General features: G+C 38.2%; 1 protein-coding gene across 1 annotated transcript in view; it reads left to right on the forward strand.

Moving 5' to 3' along the window:
* Positions 1–2,700: 2,700 nt before the first annotated feature.
* The window catches only part of CCDC192 (coiled-coil domain containing 192), a 213,119-nt gene continuing 189,548 nt past the window's right edge, over positions 2,701–26,271 (forward strand). Inside the window, exons 1-2 of the mRNA XM_043586830.1 lie at positions 2,701–2,895; positions 7,745–7,796. Of these exons, the coding sequence (XP_043442765.1) occupies positions 2,834–2,895; positions 7,745–7,796 (114 nt within the window). The 5' untranslated portion in view covers positions 2,701–2,833. The remainder of the gene's footprint in view (positions 2,896–7,744; positions 7,797–26,271) is intronic.

Here is a 26,271-nt window from a genome sequence, read left to right on the forward strand (position 1 = left end):
CATTAAAACAGGTTGGACGCCTAGAGATAATTAGACCCACTGTGTCAAGCAATCAGCAAACAGTGAAGAGGTCACAAAAAACAATGACAAGAGAGCTGGATAATTCTTGAGAGAAACAAAGGAAAGCCTTTGCAATCAGTAGAAAGATGCTTTGGTTGTTCTGGTTCATGGATTGATGTGTACTTGTTTCTGTGATGTTCCTTTGGTTTCTGTCTCATCTTCTCCCTCTCCCCTTGTCCTCTCCTAACAAAGACACACCCAGACTCTCAGACATCGGCACAGTCACCTTGAGTCCAACACCCAAGGTGAAAGCTTAGTGAACCTCCCTGGGTCAGCTCTGTGAAAGCAGTCATTTATCTCCACAGGATTGTATCACTGGAAGAGGAATAACTATGAGGTTTTCCTGTTTGCTTTCCTTTGTTTATTCACTTGGATGCCTGGGATCTGTTCAGTCAGAAGAACCCTTTGGAAATCTAAGATCTGCTTCCTTTACTCTTTTCCCAATAGGACATTCATGCCTACTAGAACCATAACCTTGATAGAATGATCAGCTCCATGAGAACATGGACAGTATCAGTTTCATTTATGCCTAGCACCATTCCTAGCAGACTATGGGTTTTCAAAAAAAATATGTGGCAAACAAGTGAATAAACAGTTAAAAGTGAGTGGACTGATGAAGGCCAAAGGGCTATATCCCCAGCAGGGCCTGTAAAGACCTCCATGGTGGCTTTCTTTCCGCTCTACAGCTGCACCACTTCTGTATCACTATCTGTTCGAGCTCTTTCCTCATTGCTATGTTTCCTCTTCTGCCCTCCTTTCTGGTCTTACTGGCACTTACTCATCAAAGCTGTAGAAGGCTTCCTGATAAGCGGTAGCACAAGAGCACATAAAGTATGTATAAGCATTAAGATGCCTTCTTGTTGTATGTGTATATATGATTTCTGATTCTAGGGAAAGATGCATTTTTGACGGATCACAAAGTGACTTTGAAAAAGGTCTGTAGTAGTCTATAAGAGCCCTGAGGAGCTTCTAGTTTTTTTTAGTTTAAAATATTGTTGCTGGTGGGAGCACGAATGATTTATATACATTTCTAGAAGTTTTGTTAAAACACTCCTTTTTTTCCTTGAAACTAGAGGGCAAATCATGGTTTTTCTAAAAATTCAGTCCAGCTTTTAAAAATGAGACCATTTCAAGGACTTGCATACATAGGGACTTTTCCTTAACTTAATCATAAAAACCAGGATCATTTTGTTGTTGTTGATATTTAGCTTGTTCACAAGAATTCTGCAGACCGATATGTCTTCAATAAACCTGCTAAGTTCTTCACCACCTCCTTCTGAAATCCTTCTCTGATAATATTCATTTACGGAGGATTAACAGTGGAAAAGTCACTTTGTTTTTCAAGGACTTTTCGAAAGACTGTTTTTGTACCAGCCATATCTCCCCACCTCTCTTTTTGATCAGTGAGATGTAAGATAAGATTAATAACCATTATAAATAATTAGTGCTTACACTGCCTTTCACCAGCCATCACTGAGATGACCTTCTTTTCATAAATTGGTATGAACCGACTACATGTTGAACATCTGCACATTCCTCTAAGGTGCACTTAAATATAATCCACCTTGTGGTTTTTTTTTTTAATAAGATAGGCTAAGGGAACATAACAGGATATTAGAGTTGGAAGGGATGACAGACACAACTCACGTAAGTCCTCTGTAAATAAAAACCCCAAGGTGTAAAGAGAAAGGTAAGATTTTCTATATTCCACAGAGGCTATACACTGCATACAAAGCCAATACCCAATCTTTGTATTTCCACGCCTACCTAGTTAGTGGTGATTTTTCCACCCAGAGCACCCATAGCTCCATAGTTTATAATTTTGCTCATAGTTACACTTTGTAGCTAGTTAAGTCCAACTATCTTCACTACTATTGCAATTATTTGATCTAATTTGCTCTATCTCTAGAAACAAATTCTGTGATTGGAAAAACCGCAGTCTGTTATTTTGAGATGGGCTGTGTGATGAGGTTTGGGTAAGCCTAGGACATAAGGGATCCAAACCCTGGAGTGATTCTGATCATTAGACTGCCGAAGTCCTACATGTACTTCCTGCCAGAGCAGTAAGAGGAGTAAGTAAGAATACGGGCTAACCAGGGTCCACAAATACGTCCAAGGAGAGTTGTAACAACTGTCTGGGAGAAAATGGCTCTTGCCTTCAGACAAGCAAAGGAAAGAAGGAGGAGTGGTGCAGACGAGCTGTGACAGTGAGCAGAATGCCAGCTAAGCAGGCACAATTTACCACCTCTGCAATCCTGCATCAGGAAAGAAGCCTTAGTTAGGAGGTGGCCAGGTGGGATCTTCTGTCTGGGGTCTATGGATCCCAGGTAACGAATATCATCACAAGCTGGGGGTAGTCTGTGCCAAACTACTGCTAGCCTGTAAACCCATCCATTTCTGTGTATGCACCCCTCTTAGACAAGCAGTGTGACCGTTAGCGCTGATTCTAGATGCAAACAGGCCATGGCTTGAGCACAAAACCACTGCTTCTGGCCCACTTTGAATGCGTTTTCCAGAAATGATGAATATGTGGTGATTCCTCATGAATACTCATGCCTGGATCTGATTTGTGAAATGTTGTGAGGGGTTACTGTGGCTTTGTAATTGAGTTTTTGTTTTTTTTTTTCCTTTGGGAAGTTAACTGTTCTTCCCACAGCCATTGTGGTTGCCTAGCAACAGGAAACAGTAGAGCAGTAACAGGGATTCTGAAACTAAGGCATGTAGATAGTTGACGTCTGTCCCATGGACAGGGTATCCCAGTGGTCCTGACGAGATGGGAGAATGTTACAGCAAGAAATCTGTGGCCCCAGGGTATGAAACCCCAGGGAGAAGCAGGTGAGTTCCCAGGTCCTTCTGTCCCAAAGAATTCTTGGAAATTTCTAGATAGAGTGGACTTTACTCAGTGCTTCAAAGGAAACCTTTCTTTAAAGCCTGGGGAAAAATATCAAACAGTCTTTTCACCTGTTCCAGGGAAATGACCCCTTTCTTTGAATGGTGCTTTCATAGGGCAGGGTCTGACACACAATAGGTATTCAATAAATATTTGTTGAATGAATAAAATGTCCCTTACTTGCTCTTCTCAGAATCACATACTCACCCCAACCATTTTATTGGCATTGAAGGGGAAGGCTGAGAACCACTGTAATGAAATGTCACCTTCATTGCTCCCTTGCCAGGAGATATCCACAAAAGAAGCTAGGTCATTCCAATGCTCCTCAGATAAAAACCCAAACCAACTCTGGCTACACATATGGAAGTAAAATTTACCTTTATAACTGATCTACAGTTAATCACTGGAAAATCTGCATGTTGGGACATTACTCATTTTCCCTTCAAATATAGAAATACCTTGTCAATTAGCATTTTCTTTTAAGCCTAGCATAGGAGATGACCACACCTCCTCTGTAGAAAGAGGTGGACCGTGGAGGATGGTGTCCTGTGATATGTACACATGTAACTGTAGTACTGCTTAGGCTTTAAAACGTATTTTTATTGCATGAAAGGTGTGGGTCTTGTTTTTATTTGTTTTTAACCTTGGGTCTATGGACCACAGATGCTGTGGGATATTCACAAATCCCCCCAAACTTTATGTGAAATGTTTTTTCTAGGTGCAGAAGTTCTGTGACCTTCAAAAGATGAACAATCTTTGGGAGGAGGGAGTCTTTTGTCTGCTAAAGAAAATGAAATTTATCAAACACCTATGTTCTTTTAATTTCCCTGAACACAGCACCTAAAGAGATAATATGTCAATGTGCTGACAATAGGAGAGGTGAACATAATGTTACCAACTGAAGAGAAAATGCCCTGTGATTAACAACTTTGAAATGAACAGCCAAGTGTACAACCAGCAGGGAAACCAAGTGAAAAGCAGGACTTTGCTCTCACTGCAAATTATCACTGGTGTTTTTGTTCTTCTGGTATATGGAACTGAGTGTTCTGTGCAAATAGAGAGCAGGGCTTTGATGTAGGACACAGCTGAGGACATGCTACCTTGGTTAACCCTTAGATGGGTTCAGTCCAGCTTCTTCACTTCTAAGCAGGAGCAAAATGGTCACATGTGCCTGGTCGTCTGCCCTACTTCTCTCTCCCCTCTTCTTCTCAGGCCCTTGGGGGAAATCCTGTCTATAGTTTATAGACATCAAATGGGAATTTGCTCCTCTGCTTGTCTGAGAAAAGAAGGTTAGGCCTTGGATGCAATTAACCCAGGGACTAAAAAAAGGCATTTTCCCAGGAAATTCTTCCCCATAAGATTCGGCTGCTCAGTAGCTGTTTCCAAACCAGTTTTATCAACATCTGTTCATCACACGGACTAAGTGGTAACTGATCACTACTCCAACACAAACAAACAAACAGTGTACAAAGTTTGGACAACAGATAGATATTTCACTTAAAGGAAGGAAATACTTAACTTCTTATCAATTACTAAGAAAAAAAATTACTGTAAAGCCGAAACGTCATATTAATACTCCCTGCTGATAGAAATTTAAAGAATTTTCTCAGTTTTTCCATGAACCCTGAAGTAAAACAAAACCAGTGCAATAAAAACAAGCTTCATAAATACATTTGTTAATTCTAATTTGTTTTCTCTCAAGGCTAATAGGCTTTCTAAAGCTTTTTTCTCCCGAATTATGTTATAAACATGACTTGTGCTGTGTATGCCGAGTAGCTATGGTTACTCTGAGGCCATGACTCATGACCTTTAAATATTATTGTCAGGCAGCCAAAGCTCCTTCACTTTTAAATCAGTAGTTTTGCTTCAGGCATTATTAAAAGAAGGTGGTTTCAGTTGAACATTTGTTGTACATCTGAAGATGCACTTAAGGGTACTGTACCCACAATGTTTTGTTTGTTTGTTTTTGTTTTTGTTATTTTTTTGGCTTCATTCAGTGACCAACTATTAATTTCTTGCTTGGTATATCATTGGGTGAATGAAAAATAAACAAGGATATTCCTTGTCCTCTAGGAGATGTCACTGAGATGTACAAAAACATAGGTAGACAAATAATTATTTACATGATTAAATGGCATCAGGGTTTGAAGAGACAGATATCCAAATACTGCTTGTGGACACAGGGGCAAGAAACAGTTTTGATTGGTAGGATCAAAGAAGCGTCAGGAAGAGCCAGAATTTGAGTCATGGAATGAAGAATAGGTAAGATTTTCACAAACAGAGAAGACAGTAAGAGCATTCTTGTCTGAGGAAACAACCAACGAAAAGGATAAACATATATTCTGGAAGTATTGAGGAGTACGGTTTGATGAAAGTGGCATTTTTGCAAGATCCACTGATAGATGATAAAATTAGATGGTAAGAGGGGGCAGTTTATTAAGGTCCTTCAAAACCATTTGTTGGTTTGCCCGGCAATATGATGGCAAAACTTTGTTTTCCATTTCGCGATAAAGAGATACTGTCAAGTACAAAGCACCAAAATACTGGTTTTTGCTGATTTGATATGATGTGAGAAGAGCAATTACATCTCTCAAAACCCCAGTGTGTCCTTCCACTGAGTGGGAATCTAATTAACTTTTCTCAATTGTCACTGATTACTTGGCGAACATTTTAAATGGTTTTATATGGTTTTGAAAAGTGAGAGACGTGCACAATAACATGGAAAAAAAATAACACATTCGCGAGGGAGATAGTAGGACAGAAAATAATAAAAGTACCCTAGGATTTTAGAGTAAGGCTTATTGGTTGACAGCAGAAGAACAAGACTTATTAAGACTAGATATTTACTAAATCATCCATGGATTCATTCATTCATAAATAAGTATTTATGGACCATTCTAGTCTTCTTCAAGATGCTAGAGAAAGGGTAACAAACTAGAAAAAAATTCTCTATCTTCAAGAACTTTGTACTTTCAAGTGGGAGGAGGCACAATAAATATAATAAACAAACAAGTTCCACAGGATGCTAGAAGGTGGTAAGTACAGCAAAGAAAAATTAAACAAGGTGATGAGGATGGAGAGAAGGTGGAGAGGTCAATTTTAAAGGAGGCACATATGGGAGGCCTCAGCGAGAAAGCATATTTGCACAAAGACAAGAAGGGAGTGGAAAAGAGCCAAGCAGGCAAGTATGGAGTACCTGTTCCTGGCAGAAGGACTTGAAATGGGAGCCTAGATGAGAAGGTTGAGGAACAGCAAGGAAGCCAGCATGACTGACTGAGGAGAGTATCAGATGAATTCAGAGGGGCAAAGGTGGACTTGTATGGGAAGGGGAAGGAGGGAGTAGGAAGTCCTACAGTACATGGGAAGGGTGGTTTGGTGAGACCTGTAGGGCCTCATACGCCATTGTACAGGTTTTGGCTTTTATTCTGAGTGAAATGAGATCCCGTACTTTGAGCAGAGGAGTGAAATGATATTCGTTATTGTAGGTGTACTGAAAATAGAATGTAGACAGTACCATCTTGGAGGTTCATGCAATAATCCAAGCAAGAGCTGATAGTAGCTTGAGGCTTGAACTAGGGTGTTAAGAGAAGATGGTAAGAGTTGGTCAGATACTGGATATAGTTTGATTGTAGAGCCAAGAGTGTCCTGTTAAAATTGCTTATGGGATCGGACACAGAAAGAGAGTCAAGGTGTCAGCCTGAGCAAGTGGAAGGATATTGTCATCATCAACTAAGATGGGGAAGAGTGTGAGCAGAAGATTGGGGGTAAGAATTAGGAGGTACGTTAGAAAATGTTGAAACTTGAGATATCTATTAGGCATCCAGTGGAGATGTCAAGAAGGCAATTGCATGAATGAATCTGGAATTTGAGGGAGAAGTGTGGAAATGTGTCCTTGGCAGTGATCGGCATATTGATGAACTTAAAGCCATGAGGATGGGTGACATCGACAATGGAGCGGATATGGGTAGGGGAGAGAGGAAGCCTGGGAACATGCCAAAAGTGAGAGCTCAGAGAGAGACAAAGAACCACTGAAGCAAACTGAGAAGGAGCAGCAAGTGGGACAGGAAGAAAACCCGGGACCTTAGGAAGCCAAGTGAAAAGAGCATGTCAAGGAGGAAGTGATGAATCATGTCAAAAGCTGTCATGTAATGTGAAATGTGACAAATGATCATAGCAGTAACAGTGATGTGGAGATCGCTGATGAACTAAGTGCAATTTATATGGGTGGTACTTAGGAGAATGTGAATGGAGCTGCAAGGAGGGAAGGAATTAGAGACAATGAGGATATAGCTTCGTTATAAAGGGGGTCAGAGTAATCAAGCAGAAAGAAAAGGGTTAAGAGACCTCAAGATGCAATAAATAACAGCATGTTTGTAAACTACTGGGAATGATCCCAGAAAGAGAGATTGATTGAGGAACAGTGTAGGAGACAAAGAATTCCCCAAGTCTGCTGTTTCCACAGGACGGTATGCTTTCTTCCACTTTTTCTTTTTCTTTTTTTAGTTGAAAGAAGAGATTTTGCAGGTTTTCAGAACAGACTGTACTGTTCAGACTGCTTATTCTCAAGAGAACCTTTAAAGGCTATTTTATCTTCTTTGAGTGAAGTTTACATTCCATAGTTTTGATTTCCTTTAGAAATGTTCAGAAATTGACATTTGGAGGAAATACTTTAGAACAATTATCTTCAATGTCACAGTGTAGGGATCTATTTGATGTGGGGTGTGTATGTGTGTGTACAACTGTGTGCACTTCTGAAATAAAATTTTGGAATTCTAAACTCTTATTTTATTTCAGCACCACATCTGCAAGTTCAGAGTCAAATACACAACAAAGACACAGGACACTGGTAAGAAATGAAGTTTGCAGAAATTCTTTCTTGTTTCTTTGTTTTAAGCATTACAGTTAACAAAACTTTAACTTCCCTAATGAATGTTGAGATTTTCCTGACATAGTTTTGTTTTCACATTTCATTAGTAAAGATCTTAAAAACAAAACATGGAGTGTTCTTTATCTTGCAGAATGAGGCAAAGTGGGTAGAGTGCCAGCTAAGTGATATTACTGGGCAGTAGGGAAGTTAGGTGAGCAATGGTGTGGCCCCCCCAATATCATGAACATCATGGTTACCTCAAAGTATTCGCTTATACAGGAGGAAATTCTGGTATTCAAAAAAGGTACAGATTGGGTAAATCACATTATTTGGTTTATTTAGGCTAAGGGTTAAATCACAGTCTTTTCCAGATATTTCTAATTCACACCCTTACAAATCAGCAAATGACAGACCTAGCTCTGACCCTTGAGGTCCTGTCTCTTCTACGAGCTCTGTTATACCCTGGGATAGTCAGGTCCTTTTTACCTGAGCCTCAGTTAGTACCTGCCCAAGCCTCAGGTAGCCAAATTACAGGCTGTTGAGAAATGTTGAGGTTGGGTGATGGGGACATGGGAGTTCATTACACTAGTCCTCCACTTTTATGTTAATTTGAGGATTTCCCCTAAAGAAAAAATAAGCTATCTGTGTACTCCTGATTCAGTTTTAGTAAGGGGATCCCCCAGACTCTACCATAGATGTTTCTAGAACAATCCTGAAACCCAGACAAGAACCCAGTCATAATGACCAAGTCATTTAAAGTCTCAGGATCTTATTTTTCATCCATGAAATGAGGATGATGAACTTTAATAGTCTACCTCAAATAAGACATTTGGGATATGAAAATGGTGGGTGAAGTCACACAAGTAAATGGAAATAGAGTTATTCGGTAATGACAGCATTCAAATGGGCTCCCCTATGGGCTAGGGACCTCACTCTTTGGTTTCTCTATTTCTTTCCGGATTCACCAGTTCCACTCTACCACTCCCATCCCATCTCAGCATCCCCAGCTAAGAACAAATGATCTAGTGAACTGTATATCCAGAATCTCACTCCTGCAGTTATTTTTGTTCCAAAACATCAACATCTCTTTTTTTTTAATTTTATTTTTTATTTTTTAAAATTTACGTCCAAATTAGTTAGCATATAGCGAAACAACGATTTCAGGAGTAGATTCCTTAATGCCCCTTACGCATTTAGCCCATCCCATCCCTCCTCCCACAACCCCTCCAGCAACCCTCAGTTTGTTCTCCATATTTATGAGTCTCTTCTGTTTTGTCCCTCCGTTTTTTATATTATTTTTAACATCTCTTTTCTTTTTTTTTTTTTAATTTTTTTTTTCAATGTTTTTATTTATTTTTGGGACAGAGAGAGACAGAGCATGAACGGGGGAGGGGCAGAGAGAGAGGGAGACACAGAATCGGAAACAGGCTCCAGGCTCTGAGCCATCAGCCCAGAGCCTGACGCGGGGCTCGAACTCACAGACCGCGAGATCGTGACCTGGCTGAAGTCGGACGCTTAACCGACTGCGCCACCCAGGCGCCCCTTAACATCTCTTTTCTAAGTCACGTTCATTTAACCTGACTCCCGACAGACTGAACTTGTCTCTCAAATCCATAATTATTTTCAGCAGGAGGGGTTTTGTTAAAGAAATAGAAGTCAAGGGAGACCAATCTAGAGTGGTAGAATATGAACTTTATTAAAAATCTTCTTTCTGAGTGTAGTTGTTATTTAATCTTATATTGTGTGTTTTCAGCTAGCAAAAAAAAAAAAAAAGCCTAATAATGAAGGTTTTTAAATGTATATATTGGAACCATTTATAATTCTGTTGCCCATAGAGAAAGTATCCCTCACTGGCACCGTATAAAAACATTTTTTTCTCTGCTTGGAACCCTTGGGTTAGCAGTTAAATTGCAGTTTTGGAGAGACTTCAGCTCACCAATCTCTGTTTACTGCCTTTCCCTCTAACAAGGCTAATCAATTAGCACCCTAGAGGTAACCCTCTAGTTGGCTGCCTATGACACTGAAAAGGACAAGGTGCCAATTACCACAGTTAGGATTTCTGTTCAGGGCTCCCAATTAGCTTCCTGGAGTTCAGAATCTTACTTCTTTCAATTTACATTTAATACAGTTGGGATCCCCAGGGTTGGAAGTAGTTGGTTCTGCTGTGTTCTGCTGTGTTTTTACATTTCTAAAAGAATACATTCAGCTGAAGGAGGTTAGAATTAGGGACCTCAAGGCCATAAGATATCCGCAGTTAGGGATGTCTCCTCATCAGACAATCCCTTTCGAATCTCGGAACTCTTGGACGGTCACTCAGCAGAACTGATTCTGCTATGTATCATGAGGAACCAAACTGCAAGTAGATCTCAGATGCCTCTTTAAAATTTATTTTGATGTTTATTTTTGAGAGAGAAAGACAGACAGACAGACAGAGCACAAGTGGGGGAGGGGCAGAGAGAGAGGGAGACACAGAATCAGAAGCAGGCTGAACCAGGCTCTGAGCTGTCAGCACAGAGCCAGATGCGGGGCTTGAACTCACAAACTGTGAGATCATGGCCTGAGCTGAAGCTGGATGCTTAACCGACTGAGCTAGCTGGGTACCCCATCAGAAGCCTGTTTTAAAATAGCTGCAGTTTGCTGTAACAGAAGAGAAGGAAATTGAAGGATGAAACCTGTTTAATTCTGTGAAGATATCTTGACCACCCAAACGCAATGAAACCTGTGCTACCTATCTGAAAATGGTGGTTCCCTATTCGCCTTTACTACACTGTTCTCTGCGCCTTTAATTTTTGAACTCTTCTGGTAAACTGCATCCTTAGAGTATCAACTGGCCTTTGTTTATTCATCTCTGTGTCCCCAGGATAGAGTCTCTGCTGCCAAAATAGCACTCAGTCATTACTGTCTGAGTCCATTGGACTGAACAAATGGACTGAGCCCCAGGCATGGTATTAGGTGATGGACAGATGCTATCCCTCCAATTCCTACAGCACCAGATGGCCATGGTTTTCAGAATCATCACTATCATATTGATACCCTTCTTCTTATTATTAACACTGGAGAAATTAAGAAATTGAGATTTGGGGAGGTTGAGAAAGTTTTCAGATGTTGAATGACTAATGAATCTGTGTTCACCAGATCGCGGGAACATTATGGGATAATGCAGTGTTACTTTCTTTAGATCCACATCTCAGGTGCGAGGCTGTCCCTGTTTATCTGCACCTTATTCTTTTGGGCCCATTGGAGGATTAGAATGTTATTTAAACTGTTGCCTTGCTGCATTTTAAGATCTTCTGGCAGAGAACAGCTAGTGCATATAAATAACCTCATTTGAAACTGTTTAGGAAACAGAAATTATATTGAAAGGAGGCTTGACCTGCGCCAGATACCTGGCTCCGAATTTCTCCCTCTGAACTATTCCTGACCCACTGTGACACACAGAAATGAATTATGTAAAACACATGATGTCAGTGGTTATGTGGAGGGGCACATCCACAAGTGATGGTGTGGGTATGAATTCATTAATGCTAGAATATGTATGAAGTATTTCACTCATTGTGCAAAACTAAGCTTATTAGAAAACCTCAGAAACTATTTGGCTTTCAAGTCATAATTTAGTGATGACTTCATTAAAGAATCATTATTCTAGGTGCCGAAACTATGAAAGCACTTTTTTATTTGTAATTGGTGAGGTCAAATTCATAGCACACTACAAGGAACGTCAGCTTTCCAAAACTAACTTAAAGGAGCTGAAATATTTTGCATCTGATAAATGGGGAAAGACAAGCAATGCCTTAAATTGTGCCAAACTGTATAAATTCTGTTTTTCTTTTAGTACTTGGTATGATATGGTATTATGTTCGCAGGAAGCATGTATTTGGTCTCATTATGATATTTCTAAATTTTTATATTCTAAAATGGCTTTCAGAAAATCCTTCCCATTGCGGAGAAAACTTTCAAATTATTTGTTAATATATCACGTGTGTTTGCAATGAACCTTTCAAGTTATTTAAAGGAAATCTTCCTATTTATTCTGAGAATAAGATCAATATAGAACTGCATCTCTATGCATATTTAAAGATAAAGATTTGTGGATGTTCTAGAAAATGGAGTATTTAGGTATTTATTTTTCCCACTTTAATAAGTGAGAAATGATGTGCCAAAATTTTTGTTTTGGATTTCTTTCTTTCCTCTTCCTCTCTTTTTTCCTTCTCTCTTCCTTTGCTTGCTTCCTTTTCTTTCTTGCTTCCTTTTCTTTCTTTCTTTCTTTCTTTCTTTCTTTCTTTCTTTCTTTCTTTCTTTCTCTCTAGTCTTTTACTGAAGCCAACTTGACAAATTTGAAATGTACAAGTTGAATTTGACATACACATACAAACCAGTCAAGAGAATGAAACTACCCATCACCCCCAGGAGTTTCTCAGGCTCCTCTCTAATCCCTACCACCCACTTCTCCACACCTGCCTATATACCATTCTCAAGGAAGCACTGATATGCCTTATGCCACTGTCTATAATTTTGCATTTCCTTGAGCTTTATATAAATGGAGTATGTGATATATTAATGCAGTTCTATATTGGTCTCATGATAAGAATAAATAGGAAGATTTCCTTTAAAGCACTTGAAATGTTGATTTAAAGCATGAGTGATATATTAACATATCATACAGTATGTACCCCCTTTTACTGGCTTCTTTTACTTAGCAAAATTATTTTGAGATTCATCCATGTTGTAGTCTGTATCAATAATTCATTTTTATTGAATAGGACCCCACTGTATTGAACCCATCAGTTTGTCTATCCCTCTACCTGTTGACTGACATTTAGGTTATTTCCAGTGTTTGACTCTTACAAACAAAGCTGCTTTAAACCTTCACGAACAAGGTTTCTTTGTGTGGACCTATGCTTTCTTTTCTCTTGGGTGAATACCTAAGAGTGAAGTGATTGAATCATATGATAATTTAACTTTCTTAAAAACTGTCAAACAGTTTTTCCAAAGTGATAGCATCATTTTACATTTCCACCAGCAGTGTGTGAGAGTTTTAGTTGACCCACATTCTCTCCAACCTTGGTAGGGTCAGTCTTTTAAGTCTTAGCCTTTCTAATGTAGTAGTAGTATCTCAGTGTGGTTTTAATTTGCATTTCCTTAATAGCTAATGGTGTCGAGTACCTTTTCATGTACTTATTTGCCATCTTTATGTCTTGTTTGGTGAAGGATCTACTGAAATCTTTAGTTTGTGTTTAAGTTGTTTTGTTTCTTATTATTGGATTAGAGCTCTTGATGTATTCTAGAGATAAGAAATTTTTCAGATATATGTTTTGAAACTATTTTCTCCAGCTTGTGGTTACTCTTAATCTTACGTGTCTTTAGAAGGGCAGGAGTTATTAATTTTTATGAAGTCTAACTTATCACTTGGTATTCTCATGGCTCATGCGTTTGCTATCTAAAAATTCTTTGCCCGAGGTCACAAACATTTTCTCCTGTTTTCTTCCTACAGTCTTAAAGTTTTAGGTTTTACATTTAGATCTAGGCTTTATTTTGAGTTCATCATGCTTGATGATGACTCAAAGCTTGAGTCTCTCTCAAGGAATCTCCCTCAGCTAAAGGAGCTCCAAGGCTCTAAGGCCATCCATCTTCATGGGATCAACCATTATCCAATGAATGGTTGTGGCAGGGACTCAGGACCAGGTCCCCTTCTTTAGACAGAGGACAATTCTGAAAGGCCAGACCCCATCCACAGCCCCCATAGAATTTCTGAGGCTGCTGTTGCATTCTGCATCTCTTTTCCTTTAGAGGTGTTGCTCCCAAGAGCCACCTCCAGTAAGCTGCTCCCCAGGGGCCCTAACCTAAAAAGTCAAAATAGGTCTAAGGGAACGAATAAGGTTTTGCAAATGGAAACTCATAAGAAATGCAAAACAGCTACTGTGCTGTCACTAAGGGCACGGCAAAAGATGTGAAGAGAAACTGTCACTGTGACTCTGATACCCTTTCAGAGAAGTCTTTCTTCATATAAAAGATTTAATGAATGTATGTTTGCAGACTTTAAGGAAGCAAAAGTTTGTATTTAATAAAGTACGATGCTGTCTATTTAGTCCATCTACAAAATTGGCTTTTTCCCACAAAAGAACACAAATAGTAAAGAAATTGAATGTTTACTTCTAGCAATATCTGCTAGTTATCTAGATGGTATCTAACATGACTCTGGAAGAGTGATGCTATCTCCCAGATGCTGGGATGTGAGATGTTAGTTGGAGTGTTTAGCCATTGTTCAACCTCTCGTATAGCTTCTTTCATGTTGACATCTTGCAATAAATGAGGGGCTGATCCGTATCATGCTCTCCTGCTCCCATCCCCACTCTGTCCCTGGGCAATCAACTCTAGTTCATCTAACCTAGATCTATAGCCTAAATTCTATCACAGAAGCAACTTCAACAGAGATTTTGGGTCTAGCAGTGCATAGAATGATGGTAATCATCATAGACCTATAACTGGTGAAAAAGGTATTTTTTCCTTTGGTTATTATCAAGAAAGATCAAAACTTCATTTTATTTGATGATCATTAAAATTTATGCATGTTATCAGTTGCAGTGGGCAAATGGCTTATTATTTTGTTTAGCTGAAGAATTTACTTCTTCACAACACTCTATTTGTCATAGTTATTAAGAGACCCTCTGGATGGAAGCTTCCCTCGGAATGCATTTCTTTGGTCTGGGCGGGCAGCAATGGAAGAAGGGGTAAATTGGAGTTTAGATGCACTACTTCCACTCCTATGCCATTAAGTCAAAGAAGACACAAGGCTTAAAACAGCTTCAAAAGCTGAGGAAGTAAAATCACATCATGAGCCTAGAAGAAGTTTCAAAAACGTTTTTTGATGGACAAAAATTACAGCACTATAAAACCAGATGTGAAAGAAAAAAGAATATGGGAGCCTGGGTGGCTCAGTGAGTTAAGCATCTGACTTCGGCTCAGGTCATGATCTAGCAGTTCATGGGTTCGAGCTCCACCTCGGGCCCTGTGCTGACAGCTCAGAGCCTGGAGCCTGCTTCGGATTCTGTGTCTCCCTCTCTCTGCCCCTCCCCAACTCGCACTCTGTCTCTGTCTGTCTCTCAAAAATGAATAAACATTAAAAAATAAAAAAATAAAAAAAAAAGAATTAAACCTAAGGAAAATAAAAAGAAATGCTAGAGATAGATGCAAAAGAAAACATTAGTTCTAGAATTTCTTATTTTAATAATAAGCTCTATTTAACTTGAGAACAGAGGCCACAAAAAAGATGTTAGCAGTTCAAAATGAGGTTGGCCAAAGAACTAGGAAGTGTTCTTTAGAAAATGATCCTTCACAAGCAATTGGGCAGGATGATCTATTTCATTTTAATTTCTATGATAGAGTAAACGTATAAGAAACAAAAGGTCCTGTTTTCACATGCAAATGTGCTCCTTTGGTTTTTATAAATGTCAGCAGGCAAAGAAATTCAGAAAACATGTGGCACTGAAACAGATTGTTTACAGATAGGATGTTTTTCAGAATTTCCCCAAGAGGCATCAGTGGCGCAAAGGGCCTCTATAAACTAAAGCATTTGAATGTCTGCAAATTTGTTTCATCAAATGCCCATGACATTTTTTTTTCCCCTCCACTTGGCTCCTTTAAATGGCAAAAACTTTCAAACAACAGGCATTATTTGGGGAAAGCACGCCAATTTGTGCTGTGTAGTGCTGACACATTTTATTTTCTGTGAGGGTGGAAATGTTGAGAAGTTTGTATGTGTGGCAAGAAGGACGTTGTGAAATACCAAAAGGGGACAGAAGTTAAATGTATATATATATTTAAATAGATACAAATTAAGTACATATACTTAATTTGCTTCCAGGTTTACTCTGAATTAATATTCTGAATAAACTCAAGTTTCACGTAAAATTTGCTCAACTTCCAAAACCTGAATGTTTAGATCAAAGGAAGACAGGCAAGGGGAAGTGTATTTTGGGACCATCTAATCAATGAGTCTGACTTTGAGAACACACTTCAGTTGCTGCAGTCTGAAGAAAAATACTTCTCAAAACTTCAGATTTTCCCCAAGAGAGAATATCCTCCCAAAGGGCTAGGACAGCTACTCAATCTAGCCTTTCCCAAAGAAGTAAGTCTCCTTGGGACAAGGAGAGGGATCCGGGAGGAAGAAGCACAAAGGATTCAGGATCTTGGGGATTAAGCTTGGCCTCTGGCTGCCCTCAATCTCGTCAGGCAGATTAGATAACATTGGTTTAATTTGTTTTGATAACTGACATTTGCGGCTGGGAATAATAGCCCCAGGGCGTCATGTCAATAGCAGAGCTGTTTGTGTTAGATCAAGTATCAGAGTCAATTGGTTCTTTGAAAATATGTCTAATAATGTGAACCAATGTGATGTGTTATCTGTACTTAATGAGGCTTGGAGAAATCAAATATTTCTCCAAGTTTTGATTAGAGTTCGTTTCTTCAAAAAGTTGACTCTCCTTGGACAAATTTATGCATAATATGCAAAAATGAGAAGCTAATTTAGACTCTGAAAATTCTTTACCTTGTAAGAAAACTTACCACTTACCACTATTTCAATCCATTTATGAAGCATTTATAAATATTCAGAGTAAGTAATAGAAAATATTTGTCACATCTATTACAACATCCTTAAAATATTAAGGTCACATATAAATCAATGAGGAAAAAATTAGCCTTTAAAAAGAAATTGGACAAAGGACACATCAAAATTTACAAAAGTCTTAAGACATACAGATATATAATAAGCTGTCCAAACTTACAAATGTCAAATAGTATGTCCAAATAATAGAAGGCAAACAAAGTAAAAATTTTAAAACTTAGATATCACATTTTATCTCTAAGTGTGACAGATACAAAGAGTATTTAGGAGGAAGGGGTCCAAGATGGAGGCATAGGAATATCCTGAATTCAGGCCCTCCCAAAGACACCCAATCTATAGCTACATATGGATCATTTCTCTCTGAAAAGATGTGAAAACTAGATGCACTGCTTTCTATAACAAAGCATCAAAGGACCACATGATGTGGGTAGGAGAGGCAGAAACAGTCTCGTAAGCCCCGCACCCCTAGCCACAAACACAATAGGGAAGAATCTCACCAGACAGGAACATCTCCTAGAAGAGCAAGGTATTGGTGCCCCACATTGAGCACCCCAGCCCCTGGGATCTGCACTGTAAGATGAGCTCCCAGTATATGTGGCTTGGAAAACCAACAGGGCAGACGTCCAGGAGTCCCAAAGCGCCATGGGAAACTGAGGTTCTGCTTTTGGAGAGCTCACATGTGGTCTTACTCACCCCAAGACCCAATGAAAAGTCTTGAAAAGTACCTAACCTCTATCTGAGACAGATTCACTTGCTGACCTAGGGGCACTGGCTGGAGGGGTAGGGGATGGCTGGGATGTCCCTCAGCGATGGAGGCACTGGGGACACCATTGTTGCACTTACCACATGGCCCGCTACTGCAGGTTTATTCTCCTATGCCCAGTGGTATAGGCAAGGGTGAGCAGTTGGGACATTTGCTGAGGCCGGAAAGCACAGGTGGTTGCAGGCTCCCTGACCTCTAGCTGGAGTAGGTAAGCACAAACAGTTGTACCGTTCTCTTACTCCCAGCCTAAAGCTAGCACACTCTCATAGACAAGGAACTCTCTTGCTGTATTGCTGAAGCCCATAAATGCATGCAGTTAAGACATTTTCCCATTGCCCTTCTGAAGCCCTGTCTACTACACTTTTGAGCAGCCATGCTAAAGCCAGAGAGTATGTGCAGTTCAGACAGGGGACACCTCTTGATCACCTGGGGCACATGAAGACTGATGCTCCAGAGCTCCAAGGGACTGTAACAATCAGAAAGACAGTGCTGGTCAGACACCATCCTCAGGGCACTGTACAAACAGCAGGTTGAAAGACAGCCCCAGTCGTCCCTGAAAAATGCCTATTTTCTTACTCTGGAGCTTCAGCCTGAAGAATAGGCTTCGAGTTTCTCATCTAGAGCTAAGGAGGTATATCCAGGGAATTTAAGCAAGGGGACACCATCCTTGGGTATCCCCTTAGCCTCACTACAGCTTGATAAGACTTCTCAGAAAGGGACTTAAATGGTTGTCTGGAGGCCTGAGTTTTGCAACTCTTGTCCAGGGGACACCTTTAGACCTCCTGGTCTGGAAGCCAGCAGAGTTTACAATTGCAGTCCCACAGGACTGTATATACTCGCATACTTTAAAACCTGCTGCTGAAGGGTCTGACTTCCAATCAACCCGAAACTAGGTGCTAAATAAGATTCTTCCCCTTGGATCACTGACAGGTCTTCATACACACCTAACATTGGGGGTGTGTCAAGAATAAATCAGGCAGTTAAGAGAATCAAAAGGTTCAAGAGACAACCAAGAGCTCGACAAGGTTGAAGGAGAAGGATCATCACCTTCACAGGGTCACCCCTTCAAGGCTGAGACATGTAGCTGATTTGCGTCATACGTAGAAATAAACACAAAGAGTAGGAGTGATTGGGTAGCTCAGTTAGTTAAGCATCAGAATCTTGGTTTCAGCTCAGGATCATGATCTCATGGGGTTCGAGCCTGATGTTGGGCTCCATGCTGACAGTGCAGAGCCTGCTTGGGATTCTCTCTCATCTTCTATCTCTGCCCCTCCCCTGCTCACGCTATCTCTCAAAATAAATAAATAAATAAACATTAAAAAAAGAAACAAAAGGGTCAAACAAAATGAAGAAACAGGGAAATATGTTCCAAACAAAAGAAAAAGACCTTAATGAGAAGTAATCCACCTGATAAGGAATCCAAAGTAATGGTCATAAAGATGCTCAATGAACTCAGGAAAAGAATGGATGAATGCAGTGAGAGCTTCAACAAAGAAATAGAAAACATAGAGTACCAAATAGAAGTCACAGACCTGAAGAACACAATAATTGAATGGGAAAATACACTAGAGGAATTTGATAGCAGACTGGATAAAGGAGAAGAATGGATTAGTAAGCTATAAGAGAGGGTAGTGGACCTCACCTAAACAAAGCACCAAAAAGACAAAAGAATTTTAAAAAATTAAAATAATTTAAGGTACCTTCACAACAACATAAAGAATAGCATTCCATTATAGAGGTCCCAGAAGGAGAAGAGAGAAAGGGACAGAAAACTTATTTGAAGAAATAAATGATAGATGAAAACTTCCTTAAGCTAAGGAAGGAAACAGACATCCAGGTCCAGGAATTCCAGAGAGTTTCAGATGAAATGAACCCAAAGAGAGCCACACCAAAACACATTAAAATAAAAATGTCAACAGTTAAAGATGAAGACAGAATCTGAAAAAGTGTCAAGAGAAAAGGAAAACCCTATAAGGCTATCAGCAATTTTCTCAGCAGAAACTTTGCAAGCCAGAAGGAAATGGCTTATGATATCAAAGTGATGGGCAAACAAACAAACAAACAAAAAAACTCCTCACCAAAAATATTCTACCCAGCAAAGCTATTATTCATATCTGAAGAAGAAATAGTTTTTTCCAACAGGCAAAAGGCAAAGGAGTTCATCATTATTAAATTGGCCTTGCAAGAAGTATTCAAGGGTCTACCATAAGCTAAAAAGAAAAGGCATTAATTAAAAACAAGAAAACATACAACAGTGAAAAATCTCACTAGAAAAGGTAATATAGTGTCAAGGTAGTAGACTAACCACTTATAAAGCTGCTAAGAAGATTAAAACAAAAGTAGTAAAATTAATGAAAATTATAATTAGTTAGGCATTACATAAAAAGCTATGAAAAATGACATCAAAAACATAAAATGTGGAGGAAGCAATAATATAAAGTTTTGGGATGTGCTTAAAATTAAATTGCTACTAATTTAAAATACACTGTTAGATACATAGGATGACATATGCGACACTCACAGTAACCAAAAAGCAAAAACTTATTTGTAAATCCACGAAAGAAAATGAAAACAGAATCTAAAATAACACTAAAAATGTTATCAAACCAGAAGGGAAGAGAGAGAGAAAGAAGAAAGGAACACAGAGGAACTACAAAAACATCCAGAAAACAACTGACAAAATGGCAGTAAGTACATATCTATCAATAATTACTTTAAATGTAAATGGACTAAATTCTCTAATCAAAAGACATAGAGGGGTTGAATGGGCAAATAACAAGACACATCTGTGTACTGCCTACAAGAGATTCACTTCAGACACAGAGAAACTGAAAATGAAAGGATGAAAAAATATATGTTGTGTTAATAAAAAAAGAAGGAAATCAGGTGTAGCTATACAAATATCAGACTAAGGAGACTTTTTAAAAGACTGTAATAAAAGACAAAGACAGGCACTACATAATGATAAATGGGTCAATTCAGTAAGAACATATAACATTTATGAATATATATATACACCCAACATAGAAACACCAAAAAATATAAAGCAAATATTAACAGATCTAAAAGGAAAAATTTCCAGCAACACAATAAGAGTAGGGTTGTTTTTTTTTTTTTAACGTTTATTTATTTTTGGGACAGAGAGAGACAGAGCATGAACGGGGGAGGGGCAGAGAGAGAGGGAGACTCAGAATCGGAAACAGGCTCCAGGCTCTGAGCCATCAGCCCAGAGCCTGACACGGGGCTCGAACTCACAGACCGCGAGATCGTGACCTGGCTGAAGTCGGACGCTCAACCAACTGCGCCACCCAGGCGCCCCAAGAGTAGGGGGTTTTAACACCCCACTTACATCAATGGATGGACCATCCAGACAGAAAATCAACAATAAACATCAGCCTTAAATGGCACATTAGACCAGATAGACTTAATATATAAATGTATAAAACAGTCCATCCAAAAGTAACAGGATACACATTTTTCTCAAGTGTACAAGGAACGTTTTCAGGATAGATCACATTTTAGGCCATAAAATAATTCTCAATAAATTCAAAAGGACTGAAATCATATCAAGAATTTTTTTTTCATACCACAATGGCATGAACCTAGAAATCAATTATAAGAAAACTGGAATAACTACAAATACACAGGTATTAAACAACATGTTACTGAACAACTACCAGGTCATAGAAAAAAATCAAAGGATAAATAAAAAAACTACCTACAGACAAATTAACACCAAAATCTGTGGGATAAAGCAAAAGCAGTTCTAAGAGGGAAGTGCATAGCAATACAATACAGGCCTACCTCAAGAAACAAAAGAAATCTCAAATTAACAATTTAACTTTATACCTAAAACAACTAGGAAAAGAAGAAGAAACAAACTCCAAAGTTAGTAGAAGGAAGAAAATAATAAAGACCAGAGTGGAAATAAATGAAATGGATACTAAAATGATAATAGAAAAGACTAAACTAAGAGCTAGTTCTCTGAAAAGACAAACAAAAATGACAATCTACCTAGACTCACCAAGAAAAATTGAGAGATGGCTCAAATACATAAAATAAGAGATAAATGAGAAGTTACAACTGATATCACAGAAATACAAAGAACATAAAGAGACTACTATGAACAATTAAATGCCAACAAATTAGACAACCTAGAACAAATGGATAAATTCCTAGAAATTTATAATCTTTCGAGACTGAATCATAAAGAAATAGAAAATGTGAAGAGGCCAATTACTAGTAAGAAGAGTGAATCCATAATCAAAAACCTCCCCAAAACAAAAGTCCAGGACCAGAGGGCGTCACTAGTGAGTTCTACTGATCATTCAAAGATTTAATACCTATCCGTTCTCAAACTCTCCAAAAAATTGAAGAGGTGGGAGAGCCTCCAAACTCCTTTTAGCAGGCCAGGATCACCCCAATACCCAAACCAGAGATTACACACACACACACACACACACACACACACATTATAGGCCACTATCCCTGATAAACATAGATACAAAAATCCTTAGCAAAATTTTAGCAAAGCAAATTCAGCTATACATTAAAAGTATCATACATCATAATCAAGTGAGATTTATTCTAGCTAGGGATGCAAGAATGGTTCCAATCCACAAACCAATTTGAATAAAAGATAACAAAATGAAAGATAAAAATCATATGATCATCTCAATAGATGCAGAAAAAGCATTTGACAAAATTCAACATTCATTTATGATAAAAATTCTCTATGAAGTGGATATGGAGGATGTACCTTAACATAATAAAGGTCATTTATGACAAACCCATAGCTCACATCATACTCAACAGTAAAAAGCTGAAAGCTTTTCCTTTAAGATTAGGAACAAGACAAGGATGGACACATTCCCAAAGTTACTCACAGAATATTGAAAGTCTTAGCCACAATAATTAGGCACAAAAAAGAAATAAAAGCTATGCAGATTGGAAAGGACTAAGTAAAACTATTTGTGGATGACATGATACACCCAAAGAGTCAACCAAAAAACTGTTAGAACCAGTAAATGAATTTAGTAAAGTTGCAGGATACAAAGTTAATATATAGAAATATGCTGCATTTCTACATACTAATAATGAAATATCAGACAGAGAAATCAAGAAAACAATCTGATTTACAATCATATCAAAAAGGGTAAAATAGCTAGGAATAAATTTAACCGAAGAAGTGAAAGATTTTTACACTAAAAGCTGTAAGACACTGATGAAAGAAATTGAATATGACACAAAAAAATGGACATATTTCACGCTCACGGATTGGAAGAGTTAATATTGTTAAAATGTTCCTACTACTCAAAGCAATCTATAGACTCAATGCAATCAAAATTACAATGACTTTTTTCACAGAACTAGAACAAAAAATTCTAAAATTTGTATGGAACCACAAAAGACCCCAAAAGGCCAAAACCATATTAAGAAAGCAGAACAAAGCTGGAGGTATCATGCTCCCTGATTTTACACTGTTCCACAAAAATACAGTAATCAAAACAGTATGGTAATGGCATAAAAACAGACACAGAGATGAATGGAACAGAAGAGCAAGCCCTGAAATAATCCATATAAATATGGTCAGTTTATTTATAACAAAGAAGCCAGAATATAAAATGGGGGAAAGACTTCAATATATGGTATTGGGAAAAGTGGACAGCTATATGCAAAAGAATGAAACTGGGCTCTTATCTTACACAAAATACAAAAATCAACTCAAGGTAGATTAAAGATTTAAATCTAAGACCTAAAACCTTAAAACTTCTAGGAGAAATAAAGCGGGTAAGCTCCTTGCTATCATTCTTAGTGATTTTTTGGGGATCTGACTCCAAAGGGAAAGGAAATAAAAGCAAAAAATAAATAAATGGGATTACATCAAACTAGAAATCTGCACAAGAAGACAAAATAAAAAGACAACCTACTGAGGAGGAAAAGATATTTGTGAAGTGTATATCTGATAAGGTTTTAATATCCAAAATATGTAAAGAACTCATAAGACTCAATTACAAAATAACTGATTAATAAATGGACAGAGAATGTGAATAAATATTTCTCCAAAGAAGAACAGAAACGTCCAATAGGCACATGATGATCATTAATCATCAGGGAAATGCAAATCAAAACCACAATGCAATATCATCTAATACCTGTTAGAATAGTTATTATAAAAAAAAATAAAAACATCTGTTGCAAATGATGTGGAGAAAAGGGAACTCTTGTGCTCTGTGTATGGGAATGTAAATAGGTGCGGCTACTATAGAAAATAGTATGAAGGTCTTCAAAAAATTACAAACAGAGGTGCCATATGATCCAACAATTCTACTACTGGGTATCTATCCACAGAAAATGAAAACACTAAATCAAAAAGATATATACCACCTCCATGTTCAATGCAGCATTATTTGTAATAGCCAAGATATGGAAACAACCTAAGTGTCTATCAACAGATGAATGGATAAAGAAAATGTGGTACATATATCCAATGGAATATTACTGAGCCATTAAAAAGAATGAAATCTTGCCATTTGGGCAATGCGGATGGATCTCAGGGCCATTATTCTAAGTGAAGTAAGTCAGGCAGAGAAAGACAAGTACCATTTGATTTCACTTATCTATGGGACCTAAAAAACAATCAAAACAGGACCCAGACTCGTAGATAAAGAGAACAGATTGGTGGTTGCCATAGGGGATGAGGGCTGGGTGGTAGGTAAAATGGGTGATGAAGATTATTAAGTACGAGATTCCAGTTACAAAATAGATAAGTTATGGGGATGTAATGTACAGCATGGGGAATACAGTCAATAACATTGTATTAACTTTGTAAGGTGACAGATGGTGACTAGATTTATTGTGCTGACCAGCTGACAATGTATATAAATGTCAAATCACTTTATTGTACACATGAAATTAATATCATATGTCAATTATACCTCAAAAAAAGTATTGAAGATGTCATTATTGGCAAAGTTGTAAGAAGACTATGATTCTCATATACTCTTGGGGGGAGTGTTAATTTTGGAGATGTAATCAGAAATATGTATCAAGTATATACTCCTTAAAACCCAGTACCACTTCTATCAGTTATATTAAGAAAATAAAAAACAAATCCATAAAGATGTATAAATATGCTTAGTACAGGGTTTTCTAATAGCAGGGAAAACTATATGCACACAGTAAAATTTATTGTGACCTTGAAATATGTGGTCTTTTTAAATATTAGAAATTATGGAATATGGGTCACCTGGCTGGCTCAGTCAATAGAGCATGTGACTCTTGTTCACAGGGTCATGAGTTCAAGCCACATGTTGGCTGTAGAGCTTACTTAAAAAATATATGGAATATAACATCTATCATCATTCAAGTATAGATTATACCTAGGACATAGTGTTAATTGCAAAAGATTCCAAGTTAATCATGTCTAACCGTGTATAGTGTGAATCGATATTTTACACATTGTGCATATTACAGGTATACACACACAAGTCCAGAAAGTAATGCACCAAAAAAAAAAAAAAAAAAAAAAAGGAAAGGAATGTGCCAAATGTGGTCTTCATCTGCTTGGGCTGTCATAACAAAATACCACAGGCTGGGTGGCTTAAACAACATTCATCTCAGTGTTGTGGAGGCTGAGAAGTCAGAGACAGGTGCCAGCATGGTTAGATCCTGGCTTTGAAGATCATGGCCTCGTGGCTGTATTCTCCTACTGTTGGGGTGGGGAGAGGGAAGAGGGCAGGGGGAGAGAAAGGAAGGAAGGAGAGGAGAGTGAGAGAGAAAAGGTACAAGAGGGACAGAGTATTCTGCTTTCTTCTTTTAAGGAGACTAATCCCATCATGAGGACTTCACCCTGATGACTATGTCTAAATCCTTTGACTTCCCAGAGGCCCCACCTATTAACACTATCACACTGGAAGTGAGTACTTCCACTTATGAATTTGACTGGGCAGGGGACGCTTTCAATCCACAACATGCAGCAATCTCTGGGTTGTAAGAATCTGGATAATTTTCACTTTATTTTTATACTTTTCTAATGTCTGAAGTTTTAGGACATAATATATAAAAAATCCATGGCAGAGATGATCTCAATACATGTCTTTTCTCCTTTCTCCTTTCTTATTCCATAAAATTGAACTCCACCTTCTCTCTCCTCCTTTTCTCACCCTCTATCACATGATGAGCTCCTGCAGGGTAGGGAATTTGATTAACTTATCTTTATCCCCTGGGGTTGAGCTCTGGGTTCTACATAAAAGGAGCTCAATAAATATGTGAATGATTCTCATGTGTTTGTTATTGAAAAACTGGACATATAGTTTCTTTTTCATTTAGGGAAGAAAATGTTCCTGAATCATACACTCAATGCAAAGGAAAATTAAATTGTAAGATATTTTTAAACTAAATGTGGTTCAGAAACATTCTTTGGAAAGGAGTAAGCTCTGTTTTGCTTCCCTCAAATGCCTAAGGAAAATGCTATAAATTCTAGAACAGCCCGCTTTCCCTAGGGGCTATTTCTACTTGGAATCTTCCTTAAAATAGAAATATCTAGGTCCACGGTGACTATATTCTGAATCCTATTAATTTTTCTCCTTCTGAATAAAACAGCATTTGGGATTTTTGCTTTCAGATGTATTCTGACATTCTTTTCTGATGATCATGTCTCTGAAAATCCAGAAAAAAAGCCTCCCATAATAACTTTCTTTGTGACTGCTTAACGTGTAATGCTGAGATCCAAATGGTCCAATCTCAAAACTAATTTGTGGTTTAAAAGAAACAGTCTAGTACCCACAAGGTAACTTTCAAATTATTCAGGTTCCTAACCCTTAGTATACAAGGAAAATAGTCATCATCATTTACCATCTGGATCAAATAAACCCAACTAAATTTTTTTACTTTTAAAGTCATTTTTTAATATTTATTTACTTTTTGAGAGAGAGAGACAGAGTACAAGCTAGGGAGGGGCAAAGAGAGAGGGAGACACAGAATCTGAAGCAGGCTCCAGGCTTTGAACTGTCAGCACAGAACCTGAGTTCAAACTCACCAACTGAGAGATCATGACCTGAACCAAA

The sequence above is a fragment of the Prionailurus bengalensis genome, chromosome A1 (genome assembly GCF_016509475.1).
Source record: "Prionailurus bengalensis isolate Pbe53 chromosome A1, Fcat_Pben_1.1_paternal_pri, whole genome shotgun sequence".
In the NCBI taxonomy this organism is placed as follows: Eukaryota; Metazoa; Chordata; class Mammalia; order Carnivora; family Felidae; genus Prionailurus; species Prionailurus bengalensis.